This window comes from Mirounga leonina, unplaced genomic scaffold, assembly GCF_011800145.1.
Source record: "Mirounga leonina isolate KUSES-001 unplaced genomic scaffold, KU_Mleo_1.0 Mir_180, whole genome shotgun sequence".
NCBI lineage: Eukaryota > Metazoa > Chordata > Mammalia > Carnivora > Phocidae > Mirounga > Mirounga leonina.
The window spans coordinates 16,849,453-16,863,202 of NW_023270469.1; the positions used below are offsets into that span (position 1 = coordinate 16,849,453).

Genomic DNA, 13,750 nt, shown 5'->3' on the forward strand with positions numbered 1-13,750 from the left:
GTGGGGAAAGCATAAGAATTATCACTACCATACACAGACACAAAATAAACAAATTTGGATGTGATGTTCTACTTTTTAGAAAGAATGTGTATTAAGAAGGTGCTGGATTTATGGAAACGTCTCTCAGGAACTTAAAGCTACAAATGCAAAGTATTCTCTGAAGTAAGGTCATTCCATGTAGTAATGACACACTAGTGTGAGCCTCCATGTCACAGTTAGGAGAAAAGTGGTGGGGTGCTGGATTCCACCGTGCCTGGTAGGGAGAACTAAACAGTAGAAGATGGAAAAGAAAGAGGAATACCCTATATGGAGACTGTTAATTATGATTATATTCCCAGCGGCGGATCACAGTGAACTCAGCTGAATGTGACTATGGATGGGTATGATTTTTGGTATCTTTCATAGGTTTGTGGTGGGAATGACAACTCCTGAGGCTAGTTAGGAGGGCTAGTCATAGCTTCCTAAGCTCAGGCCTCTATCTGGACAGCTGACACCAGGTGAACAAGGAGACCTGCCATCAGGCTGCGTGAGTGAAGTGATTCGTCAGTCATTGGCACTGATGCAGAAACCAGGAATAGGACATAGTTAACTATGCCTTTTAAAGAAAAATATAACTTTATTCAAAATATAAGTTACAGAGCACGAATTTCATCATTAAACTTTGTATATATTAAATATAAAGCAGGGATTAAAACTATATAGCCAGGAATAATCTAAGACATAGCTTGCTAAATGACAACTGCTATTAGTAACTGGTGAATTTAACAGAAGTTAATTTAATAGAAGTATTTAACTCTGACTAATGCTTCAGGCTTTTTTTTTAAATATGCACATATCTTTATTTCCCAGCAAGGTCAAATATACCAGAGATACAGATACAATGCTTAAATCCAAATGATTTTAAAGTGCTTATTGGATTCTTGAGGCCCTTAAAACACTCCCTGATCTAATCAAAGACCTTTGGGTGGGAAATCAGTGATTTGATGCTTCAGAGTATACTTCCTTCTGGCCTTCTGAGGAATGTGTTTCCCATTTCTTTTTTTTTTTTAATTTAAATTCAATTAATTAACATATAGTTTATTGTTAGTTTCAGAGGTAGAGTTCAGTGATTCATCAGTCTTATATAATACCCAGTGCTTATCACATCACATGCTCTCCCCAATGTCCATCACCCCGCTACCCCATCCCCCCACCCATCTTCCCTCCAGCAACCCTGTTTCCCATGATTAAGACTGTCTTAGGGTTTGTCTCCCGCCTGACTTTGTCTTATTTTTCCCTCCCTTCCCCCATGATCCTCTGTTTTGTTTCTTAAATTCCACATATGAGTGAGAGCATATGGTAATTGTCTTTCTCTGATTGACTTAATTCGCTTAGCATAATACCCTCTAGTTCCATCCACGTCCTTGCAAATGGGTGCTTCAGGCTTTTGAAAAGCTCTGGTCCATGGCCCAACCAAAGTCTCCTAACGGTTCTTCATTAAAAATGAGATTTCTAGACATGATTTCTTATTTGGAGGTTAATATCTCTCAGATCTCTTTCAGTAATAAAATGTCAAGATTCTGTTTTGCAAATTTCCACCTATGGTGATTGTGTCAATAGACAAAATATTTCATGTATAATACTTGAACTATTGGCTCAAAACTGATAAGACAGAAAAGGCATTATTTTACTCCTTTATCTGTCATAATTTATGATTTCTGAAGTACACCTGACACACTTCTGTGGTTCCCTAGGGGAAATCATGAATTCCTGCTGATCTTTCCTTAAAAAACAAGGAGATTAAAAAAAAAAAAAAAAAGATGGCTGTGTGAAGATAGCTCTGTATCTTTTTTTTCTGATCAGCAGAATTTCTGTAGTAACCAAGTCATTCTATCACTTTTAACTCATCTCAACCAACTATTAATAGTAATGGATAGAATTTATTTATTAAAGTTTACCAGCTTTTGTATTTTATAGCTTATATTTGATAAAAGCCTATTTCTTAAAAGGGCTATCCATTTTTTCTTTCTACCATTCAAACAAAACTTTTTAAAAAGGAATGAGTTCCTAATGTGGGGAAAAGAAAAACACATACACACATACATCCCAAACCCCATCCCAATACATCTTGAAAACCGAAGAACAATTTCCTGACTCCAAATGGACTATTAGTCCATAATTTTCTATACAAAAGGTAAGAAGCAATGAGAAAGAAAGAAAATACCTATTAGAGTAAACCTGGTTCCCAGAAACACTCTTACCAGTTCTCCCTCAGGACCACCAAAATCCAGGTACAGATTTCTGATGCCATCATCAGCAGACATTTTCAGCCTTTCAAAGGGGTAGCGATACAGTATGCTGCTGGAACCTCCATTTTCCTTGGAGATAGTGAACCCATTTTCATAGTGGACAGTGAATCTTACCTCTTGGCCATTTAGCGTGCAGCCTATTGGAGACAAGCAAAAACCATCATTAATGGCACCTGGGTGGCTCAGTCAGTTAAGCGACTGCCTTTGGCTCAGGTCATGATCCCGGGGTCTTGGAATCGAGCCCCACATCTGGCTTCCTGCTCAGGAAGGAGTCTGCTTCTCCCCCTCCCCCCTGCTCATGCTCTCTCTCTTTCGAATAAATAAACAAAATCTTAAAAAAAATAAAATAAAAAATAAAGTTACCACTGCAGTTATCAAGTGGAAAAGGATTCTTCTGACTTCAACAAAGGAAAAAGAACCTTTTCTTGAGAATGTGTGATACCTAACTTATTTGGACCTCCCTAAAGTAAGTTTTGTTCTGGTTGCTTCGGTCAACATCTTGACTGAGATGAGAAAGAGATGACAATAGCTCTCTAAGACATCTGATCTGATTCAGTTCAATTCAATGAGTATCAATTAAACACTTGTGCTGAGAGTAGGCTGTGCGTGGTATTGGAGAGGTAAGAGGCATGGTCCCCGCTCTCGAGGACTTCATAAATGAACAGGCATAAACATGAAATCCCTAACCGTGTTAGGTAGAATGTATAGAGCACGACTAAACACACTAGCGTGAATAAGGCCAAAATCAAGGAAAAGTTTCCTGGAGGAGATGGTACATCAGATAGGCCCTAAAGAATAGGTCAAACTGGATAGGCAGTGAAGTAGAGAAAGGTTTCAAGTGGGCAAGAAGAAAGAACTACCAAAGGAGAGAAGGCAGAGACGCCTTTTAGGGGCAGTCACACGGTTTGGTTGGTATTTGGGAAGAGGATAAAGGTAATGTTTATTATCAAAGGTAAAGGCTATAGGTAGCAAAAGTCATACTATCAGTCCTATCAAAGATAAAATTCAAAGGATTGATCTGAATTGACAGGGAAAAAAATGTGATCATCAAGACTGACACACGTCTTTTCTCAAGACTGGTGAAGTTTCTGTTCCACTAACATCTGAGCACAGTTTTGTTGTTAGTACAGGGGCTACAAGTTTGAGGCCCTCTGACACCCGGGAATTAACAAAGCCCTTTGAGAGATAACTTCAAATCACCTAAAAGAGTCACGCTATGCTTGGTCACTAAAAGTAGCTTCCAAACAAGCAAATCCTCCAGACCAATCAGTGTATTCTTTCACTGCACTTAGCAAAAACATTCAATTAGTTAAGACAGCTTTGTGTTTAAGAAATAAGGAAAGGGGAGCCGGGATGGCTCAGTCATTAAGCGTCTGCCTTCGGCGCAGGTCATGATCCCAGGGTCCTGGGATTGAGCCCCACATCGGGCTCCTGGCTCAGCGGGAAGCCTGCTTCTCCCTCTCCCACTCCCCCTGCTTGTGTTCCCTCTCTCGCTGTCTCTCTCTCTCTGTCAAGTAAATAAATAAAATCTTAAAAAAAAAAAAAAGAAAGAAGGAAAAAGAATAACAGACAAATATTGGCGGCGCTACTCAAAAAGGGGATTTTGGAAAAAAGACTTTGAATATTAGTTATTCTCAGGAAAAAACCCACGGGGGGAAACATGGATAAAACTAACTACCTGTAGAAAGTAATTCAATGCAATCATCTCAGAATAAATGGCTAAGGGTTTGGAGGAAGAACAGACAGATCCCAATCAAAGCAAGTAGGGTACAGTTTTATTCTGTTAACATCCCTGAAGCTATCGTGTAGTCAAGGGTAGTGAGACCTGATGAGAAGAGAGGGGTCACTTCTAGTCTAGAAAATAGAAGCTCAAAGAACAAGGATCTGCTCAAATTCTTGAAGCACTGGCTACAGAAGGTGCCATGAAGGTGGGTGAGTATTTCTGCCTGCAGGTGTGTCATTCGTGGGGCAAGAACAGGTGACTGCAGCTAGCAAAGGCAAGCCATTAACCCCTGATTCAACTAAAATCCTTTCGTGGGCCTGGGTGGCTCAGTCGGTTAAGCGACTGCCTTCAGCTCAGGTCGTGATCCCGGAGTCCCGGGATCGAGTCCCGCATCGGGCTCCCCGCTCAGTGGGGAGTCTGCTTCTCCCTCTGACCCTCTCCCCTCTCATGCTCTCTCTCACTCTCTCTCAAATAAATAAATAAAATCTTAAAATAAATAAATAAATAATCTGCTCTCACAGGGCAGCAGGGATGACTGATGGGTCATCAGAAACAATCTACACTGGAGAAATCATTGTTTTGCTTTTAAGATTTATTTTAGAGGAAGAGAGAGCAGGGGGAGGGGCAGAGGGAGAGGGAGACAAAGAATCTCAAGCAGACTCCCCCCGTTGAACGTGAAGCCCAACATGGGGCTCAGTCTCAAGACCCCGAGAGCATGACCTGAGCTGAAACCAAGAGTTGGACACTCAACCCACTGAGCCACCCAGGCGCCCCGAGAAACCATTGTTTTGAGCACTTATAATGTGCCAGACACATAGTTACATGTTATATTATGTGTTAGGTTCTGGGAGATACAGAGTTAAATAAAAGATGGTTCCTATTCAGACAAGAGAGAGAGAAAGAAAAGGAAATATTGATACAGAAGAATGAACTAGGTCCTATACTAGGGAAACGGACAAGACACTATGGGAAGATAGAGGAGAGGGAGGAGACTAATTCTGGGGAACTGAAAAACTGAAAAATTAGAGGTGCTAATTCTCTGGGGCTAAGTAACAATGACAAGTATAACGATGGCCACTTTGTTGAGGGTATACTATACACCAGAATTAGTTAATCATGACATTTTAACTCATCTAAAAATCTAATAAGCTTTCAGGGTTTTTTGGAAAATTTTATTACCAAGTAATATATAAAACAGACAGCCTCATCTCTTCTCTAAGTTCATCTCATCCCTGAGACTTCATTTATAACCCACCCACGACCTGGAATAGGGGTCAGGGACAAGGTGGTGATCAGGGATGGGGTGAAAGGAGGTGGGGGGAAGGCTGCCATGCACACCAATCGCCTAAAACAAGGAATCTCCAGTTTACCACATGTACTCTCATCCAAGCTCAATCATTCTGAACAAAGTTCTCTGAGAAGAATATCCCTGTATCATTAATAATCTGCATTATAAAATTCTCTGACTTCATGTTTAAGGTTCAATTATTACACTCAATTATTTTTTCTTTCTTTCATTCTTTCTTTCTTTTTAGAGAGAGTCTGGGTTCATGTGGGGGAGAAGGGGCAGAGGGAGAGGGAGAGAGAGAGAATCTTAAGCAGACCCACACCCAGCATGGAACCTATCATGGGGTTCGATCTCACGACCCATATCACGACCTGAGCCGAAATCGAGAGTCAGACGCTCAGGGCGCTTGGGGCTCAGTCAGTTAAACATCTGCCTTTGGCTCAGGTCATGATCTCAGGGTCCTGGGATGGAGCCCTGTGTTGGGCTCCCTGCTCAGAGGGAAGTCGGCTTCTCCCTCTCCCTCTGCCACTCCCAACTTATGTGTGCACTCTTTCTCTTTCAAATAAATAAAATCTTAAAAACAAATCAGATGAGCAACTGACTAAGCCACCCAGGTGCCCCTCAACATTTCCCTTTAAACTAGATCTCCCCCATTAATGTTTTTAGATGTTCAAATCTCTCCTTATTAGAAGAAGTGCCGTTACTCAATTCCTCACCTTCCCTCTCTCTCTCTCTCTTTTAAAAGATTTTATTTATTTATTTGACAGAGAGACACAGTGAGAGAGGGAACACAAGCAGGGGGAGTGGGAGAGGGAGGAGAAGCAGGCTTCTCGTTGAGCAAGGAGCCTCACACGGGGCTCGATCCCAGGACCCTGGGATCATGACCTGAGCCGAAGGCAGACGCTTAACGACTAAGCCACCCAGGCGCCCCATCTCTCTCTCTTTTTAAAAAGATTTTATTTTTAAGTACTCTCTACACGCAATGTGGGGCTCAAATTTATAACCCGGAGATCAGGAGTTGATCTCTACCAACTGAGCCAGCCAGGAGCCTCCCTCTTTCTTTTTTTAAAAGGAGCTGTCTTTAGTCAGTTTATCCATGTTTTACTTCCCATTCAATCCTCAGCCCTCTACAGTCGGCCACAGCCATTACACCACTGAGCGTCTTTCCCCAAGGGCACCAATAATTATCTCCATGTTGCTGAATCCAACCAGCTTCTTTAGCTCTTATCTTGATACTTGTTAAGTACTCATTGTCAGCTGTCTACCCAGTTTCTATTTCTCCATTCTTCCTTTACAGCCAAACCCCAATTTTATTCAAGTTTCTACACTCTTTCCTCATGTGTTTCAAAGAAGGTGATCTCAACTTCAAGGGTGGATAGACCATGAGCCAATCAGAGCACAGCTTTCCCCTGGTGACTGTTGCTGGTCCAAAGTGTACACATGAACCAAAGTGGCTCACTCAGATTAAAAAGAAATACAGTTGGGAAGGGAAGACCACCCCTCACCTTTTATTCTTTTTTTTTTTTTTTAAGATTTTATTTATTTATTTGGTCAGAGAGAGAGAGAGCACAAGCAGGGCAGCGGCAGGCAGAGGGAGAAGCAGGCCTCCCGCTGAGCAGAGAGCCCGACGCGGGACTCGATTCCAGGACCCTGAGATCGTGACCTGAGCGGAAGGCAGAAGCTTAACCGACTGAGCCACCCAGGCGTCCCCTCACCTTTTATTCTTGCTCTTTCTTTTATGTAGATACTACATTTCTTCAATGTTTAATCTAGTTTTAGAGGGGATTTTCTGTTAATTTCAGCCTAAACCATCCTAACTGATACATTTAACCCTACTGGCCATTCCTTTCCTTCTTCCTATGGCTTCCATGATGCTTACGGTCCCCACCCGCCTTAGTTTTCCTTCAAGTGCTCTGGCTACTACCTCACAATCTGCTAAGTTGGGGAGACACTGGCTTTTTCAAACTATGGGATATTGCTGAGTACAATGACATATGTTAAAGATAACTTTCTAGGGGCACCTGGGTGGCTCAGTCAGCTAAGCGGCTGCCTTCAGCTCAGGTCGTGATCCCAGGGTCCTGGGATCGAGTCCCACGTCGGGCTCCCTGCTCAGCAGGGAGTCTGCTTCTCCCTCTCCCTCTGCCTGCAGCAACCCCTGCTTGTGCTCTCTCTCTCTCTGTCAAATAAATAAATAAAACCTTAAAAAAAAAAAAAGATAACTTTCTAAGCACCTTTCCAGTAGTAAAAAAACTTAATAAAGCCAAGAGGAAAAAAGGCTCATTAGTAAATTTATTGTGTTACATCAAGATAAATGCTGGTAAATATATCCCATGGTTTCTACTTTGTGTCTTTTTATTTATTTTATTTTTAAATTTTTAATTTTTTTTTACTTTGTATCTTTTTAAATGAGAGACTACTGGAGATTACCAGTGTATCCTGAAGGACAAAGATCCTAATGTCAAAGAAATGCTCTGTGGCAAATCCTGTTTCTGCTGCTCTGGGGAAAGTTACTTGGTATGAGGGCTCTGGAGGGTTGCAGTATTTCCAGCAAGACCTTTCCTTCAGTAGCTGCAGGACTGTGCCACCTTGGGCTCCTCTGGGTCTTCCAGAAAAACCCAGAAGGGACTGAGCTTTGTAGGTTCAACCTGGCCTGACTGCCAAGGACTCTCTCAGAGAAAGGCTAGAGCTACATTCTCTGTTCCTACACATAAAAAAATGCCAGTCTATCAAGTATAATCAATGGGCTGATCATGCCCAGGGTTACAAAGAACATGGCACTATGTTCCTTTCTTATAGGTATTTGCTCAAAGGCATGAACTAGGTCTTATTCATTTTTATTTCTCTCATTACAAAGCACAGCACTTTTAAGTAATAAAACACTCAATAAATATTTGTTGATTTAATGAATTAAGAGAAACTGATACTGTATACATGTCTTCTAGGAGTTTAATCTGGGCATAAGAATGAGTCATTTAGAGGGGGAATATCAGGGGCCTAAGGCACTGGTTTTGGAGTCAGAAAAGACCCAATTCAAGCCCTCGCCACATTAACCCCAGTTCTTTCATCTTAAAAATAGAGGTAATAAAACTTGGCTTAGAAGTGTGTGTGTTAGGGGTGCCTGGGTGGCTCGGTCGTTAAGCGTCTTCCTTCGGCTCAGGTCATGATCTCAGGGTCCTGGGATCAAGCCCACATCGGGCTCCCTGCTCCGCGGGAAGCCTGCTTCTCCCTCTCCCACTCCCCCTGCTTGTGTTCCCTCTCTCGCTGTGTCTCTGTCTGTCAAATAAATAAAATCTTTAAAAAAAAAAAAAAAAAAAAGAAGTGTGTGTGTTAGGATCAGAGGAAACATGCATTCAACTTATGACTTGTAACAACCCTGATAAGTACTCATTATTCTTTCTGCTTCTGTCCTTCCTACTTCAAAGGCAGGGGCTATGTCTACTGTATCTATTTCAGTACAGCCAGCAACAGTACAGAGTATATACTCAATCCATATTTGTCCAGTAGATGAATACAAATTCAAGAGAATTTTACAAAATTGAGAACATGGTAAAAGCAAACTCGTCATATATGTTAACAGTATAAATACTTTAAAATGTTCATTTTTCTTCTCCTCTTGCAGATTTTCTACATATTTACTAATGCAACTCCTCCTATATCTACTACTTCTTAGCCTTTATAACATCAAAACTACAGAAACACGAACTATCTTCATAAAGTTCTTGTTTGATTTAAAAATTGTAGTAGTTTGGTAATTGGTATGATGAAATTAGCCTTTAAAAACATACTTATTAAAGTTCAATTATATACATATATGTATTTTCATATTTTGAATTCCTGTAACAAATGGAAAATGGTTTTATATACCAAAGGGAATTAACTGCATTCTCTGCCTAGTGATCTTGAGGTTCATATTTGCTAAAAGGAAAAAGTCCTTGTGTACTGGAAGGATCACAGATCAATTCTACTGTAATCTAATAAAACTTTAAAACTAAATGAACATTATGAAGTTCATGTATTGCATTCACTAGCAAAATCTTACAGGTAGTCACTGAAATTTTTCTAAATGATTAAACTATACAAAAAATAAATAAATGAGTAAACCACAACCAAAACACGTAAGAGAAAGAAACAGAGCTTAAATGATTTCTTTTTGTCAACTTCCTAACATTCTTTAGGCCATGGATATCTGAATAGGTAGTACAATGTGCCATAATTATAGTTTTATTTTATTATTTTTAAATATTTTATTTATTTATTAGACAGAGAGAGAGAGAATAAGCAGGGGAGCAGGAGAGGGAGAAGCAGGCTCCCCACTGAGCAGGGAGCCCAATGCAGCCTGGGATCATGACCTGAGCCAAAGGCAGTTGCTTAACCAACTGAGCTACCCAGGCGCCCCCATAATTATAGTAACCTTTCTGTATCTCCCAATAATTTTTTTTTTTAAGATTTTTTTATTTATTTGGCAGAGAGAGATACAGCGAGAGAGGGAACACAAGCAGCAGGAGTGGGAGAGGGAGAAGCAGGCTTCCTGCGGAGCAGGGAGCCCGATGCGGGGCTCGATCCCAGGACCCTGGGATCACGACCTGAGCCGAAGGCAGACGCTTAACGACTGAGCCACCCAGGCGCCCCTGTATCTCCCAATAATTTAACACAAAGTGGTAACATGCGTCTGAAGGACATGCTTGCTTATGTATGAATGTGTGTATATATGTGAATGTGGATATGCACATTAAGCATACACATATTAAGACATAATAGGGGCGCCTGGGTGGCTCAGTTGTTAAGCGCCTGCCTTCGGCTCAGGTCATGATCCCACGGTCCTGGGATCGAGCCCCACATCGGGCTCCCTGCTCAGCAGGAGGCCTGCTTCTCCCTCTCCCGCTCCCCCTGCTTGTGTCCCCTCTCTCACTGTATCTTTCTCTGTCAAATAAATAAATAAAATCTTAAAAAAAAAAAGACATAATAGATTAGGTGCGTGCGCACACACACACACACACACACACAAACACACACAAACACATTTTAAAGGAATTCTGGCTCTCATCAAAGCAGTTTACCTTCAGCCAGTTTAACACATGTGGCAGAGTTCTAAATACACAGTAAGTGATTAGTAAGTACATCAGTTGACATGAATTGTGGAAATGAAAGTACTATCAAGGTAATATTAAAATATAGCTGTAAATGAGAATTAAAAAGTTCAAAATTACCAAAAAATGTTTCTTTTGTCTATTTTAAAGTATAAGGACCCAACCAATCCTTATTCTCTCTCTCTCTCTCCTCAAGCCATCTGTATTTAAACAACTGTGAGCCAGGGACTGGACAGATTTTTGTTTCCTGCCAGAAGTTTAGCTGCCAGACACCAAAGCAGCAACATGAAACTAAAAAATGTTAAAAATCTAAGTTGCATTCTTTGTTTTGGGAAACATATCTCTGTGGATTCTTTTTTTTTTTTTTTAAAGATTTTATTTATTTATTTGAGAGAGAGAGCATGCACAAACAGGGGGGAGGGGCAGTGGGAGAGGGAGAAGCAGACTCCCTGCTGAGCAGGGAGCCCGATGGGGGTTTGATCCCAGGACCCTGGGATCAAGATCTGAGCTGAAGGCAGACGCTTAACCATCTGAGCCACCAGTTGCCCTTCTCTTTGGATTCTTAAAGAAGATATGGTGATCTCAGATGCCAGTAAAGGGCCTAATGAATGTTCCGGGGCTCCCCAAAGGAACACAGGGCACTGCAGACCTTCACATTGAGGACACAACCCTGAAAGCATATTCTGTGGCCAAGAGTAAAACCAGAGCCTCACAGCCCTTAATGTGGTCACCAATCACTTCATAAAGAAAATGGGCGGGAAACACCCAAGTGAGAAAGACAGTGTGGATATGGTGGCTTTGGTAGAAATCCAAGGTGGGGTCTTACTAGTCATTGGTGTCACTGCTTGAATCATCACTGTGGTTGTAAGGAAAATATCAAGCAATTACTAAAGAATTGAAGAATTATGTCATTTTGACAACATTTAAAACACTGTCCCTTGCCAGTGTTAGAATATGACCCACGGAAATGCTGCCTATGCAGTTCTAAAGCCATGGAGATCCCTCACTTTCCAGAAGCAACGGAAAGAAAGGTAAATTGTAAGACACTCTGCTCTTTAAACATTTTCTCTTTTTATAAAATTCTATAAAACTGTTTATAAAATAGGGCGCCTGGGTGGCTCAGTTGGTTGAGCGACTGCTTTTGGCTCAGGTCATGATCCTGGAGTCCCTAGATCGAGTCCCGCATCGGGCTCCCTGCTCTGCAGGGAGTCTGCTTCTCCCTCTGACCCTCCCCCCTCTCATGTGCTCTCTCTCTCTCATTCTCTCTGTCTCAAATAAATAAATAAAATCTTTAAAAAAAAAAAAAGTGTTTATAAAATAAAATACATAGAAAACAGGAACAAAAGTAAACTGACTTGGAACCAAGATAATAAAATTCATTCAAATCATATTAGAAACTCTGTGCCTTCATTTTGACTATTCTTTGTTCTTGTTAAGATGCAAAGCAATCTGGAAATATCTATACATATATATACATGTACATACACACAAACATATACAAATGAAGCCCATATAGACTAGCCACAAGAGGGCGCTTCAACAATGAAAACACACCACCAGGCTTCTTTAGATGCTTATTTCATTCAGTAAGTACTGGGCACACATTTTCAAACTTTTGAAAACAAATTCCTATACTCAAAATTATTCTTATTTTTCTATAGCCATAAGCCTTGCCAGATGCCCACATTTTAAGAGTGTCTCTCCACATCTTAGACTCTAAATCTTCTGAACTAGAGGGTTAGTGCATCTAGTACTTAGTAAATGAGTCCTTACACTATCACATACAGATTAAAATGATGAACAACAAAACTGCCATGCTGTACATAGGATGTTAGGACGCAGCCATATACAAGGCTTAGGAAAACTTTACTACTGAAACAGAAAAACCAGGTTCTTCCATCATGATCATTTTAAGCTGCCATATTTTAGAATATTTTTGAGTCTGGGGGCACCTGGGTGGCTCAGTCGTTAAGCATCTGTCTTCGGCTCAGGTCATGATCCCAGGGTCCTGGGATCGAGCCCCGCATCAGGCTCCCTGCTCTGCAGGAAGCCTTCTTCTCCCTCTCCCACTTCCCCTGCTTGTGTTCCCTCTCTCGCTGTGTCTCTCTCTGTGTCAAATAAATAAAATCTTTAAAAAAAAAAAAAAAAGAATATTTTTGAATCTGGCCCATACGATAACGGTTTTCACTTTATTATTTTTTTTAAGATGTAAAAAACGGGCTCCTGGGTGGCTCAGTCATTAAGCGTCTGCCTTCGGCTCGGGTCATGATCCCAGGGTCCTGGCATCGAGCCCCACACCAGGCTCCCTGCTCCACGGGAAGCCTGCTTCTCCCTCTCCCACTCCCCCTGCTTCTGTTCCCTCTCTCGCTGTGTCTCTTCAAATAAATAAAATATTAAAAAAAAAAAAAAGATTTAAAAAAACATATTTTATTTATTCATTTGACACAGAAAGAGAGAGAATAAGCAAGGGGAGTGGCAGGCAGAGAGAGAGGGAGAAGCAGACTCACTGCCAAGCAGGGAGTTCAATGCATGGCTCGATCCCAGGACCCAGGGATCGTGACCTGAGTGGAAGGCAGATGCTCAACGGAATGAGCCACCCAGATGCCCCTTTTTATTAAGATTTATTTATTTATTTGAGAGAGAGAGAGGGCATAAGTGGGAGGGGCAGAGGAAGAGGGAGAGGGAAAATCCCAAGCAGTCTCCACACCCAGCGCAGAGCCCAACGTGGGTCTCGATCTCAGGACCCCGTGATCATGACCTGAGCTGAAATCAAGATGAAATGCTCAACCAACTCAGCCACGCAGACGTCCCTGGTTTTTACTTCAAAACAAAATATAACATTTCCATGTAATTACTATTAGAAATGGTATGTCAGGGGGCACCTGGGTGGCTCAGTCGGTTAAGCGGCTGCCTTCGGCTCAGGTCATGATCCCGGAGTCCTGGGATCAAGCCCCGCATCGGGCTCCCTGCTCAGTGGAGAGTCTGCTTCCCCTTCTCCCTCTGCCTGCCTCTCTGCCTACTTGTGCTCTCTATCTCTCTGATAAACAAACAAACAAACAAACAAATAAATAAATAAGAAATGGTATGTCAGGATCTATACCTAGAGAGACTTCCTTAATTAGCTCAGCAGCAGCATGGCAACCCTGAACAAGTATCCTGGTCCAGGTTGACAGATCCCGATGTGTCTCCACCCTGAAGAGATGCATCTCAATGCCCTGCCGAGAGCCTGTTCTGGTAGCAAAGGTAAGGTCAGATCCAAGTGAGGGTGATCGACATCCGGAGCCAGAATGAACCAACCTAGGACCACAAAGAGGGCAAAGATCAAAAGTAATTAATGTACTGGTATAGGAAAATGTCAGCAATT

General features: G+C 41.6%; 1 protein-coding gene across 1 annotated transcript in view; it reads right to left on the bottom strand.

Moving 5' to 3' along the window:
• The window catches only part of SNTB2 (syntrophin beta 2), a 106,469-nt gene that overhangs the window by 3,375 nt on the left and 89,344 nt on the right, over positions 1–13,750 (bottom strand). Inside the window, exons 5-6 of the mRNA XM_035024892.1 lie at positions 13,487–13,683; positions 2,241–2,425 (exon numbers count right to left, since the gene is read on the bottom strand). Of these exons, the coding sequence (XP_034880783.1) occupies positions 2,241–2,425; positions 13,487–13,683 (382 nt within the window). The remainder of the gene's footprint in view (positions 1–2,240; positions 2,426–13,486; positions 13,684–13,750) is intronic.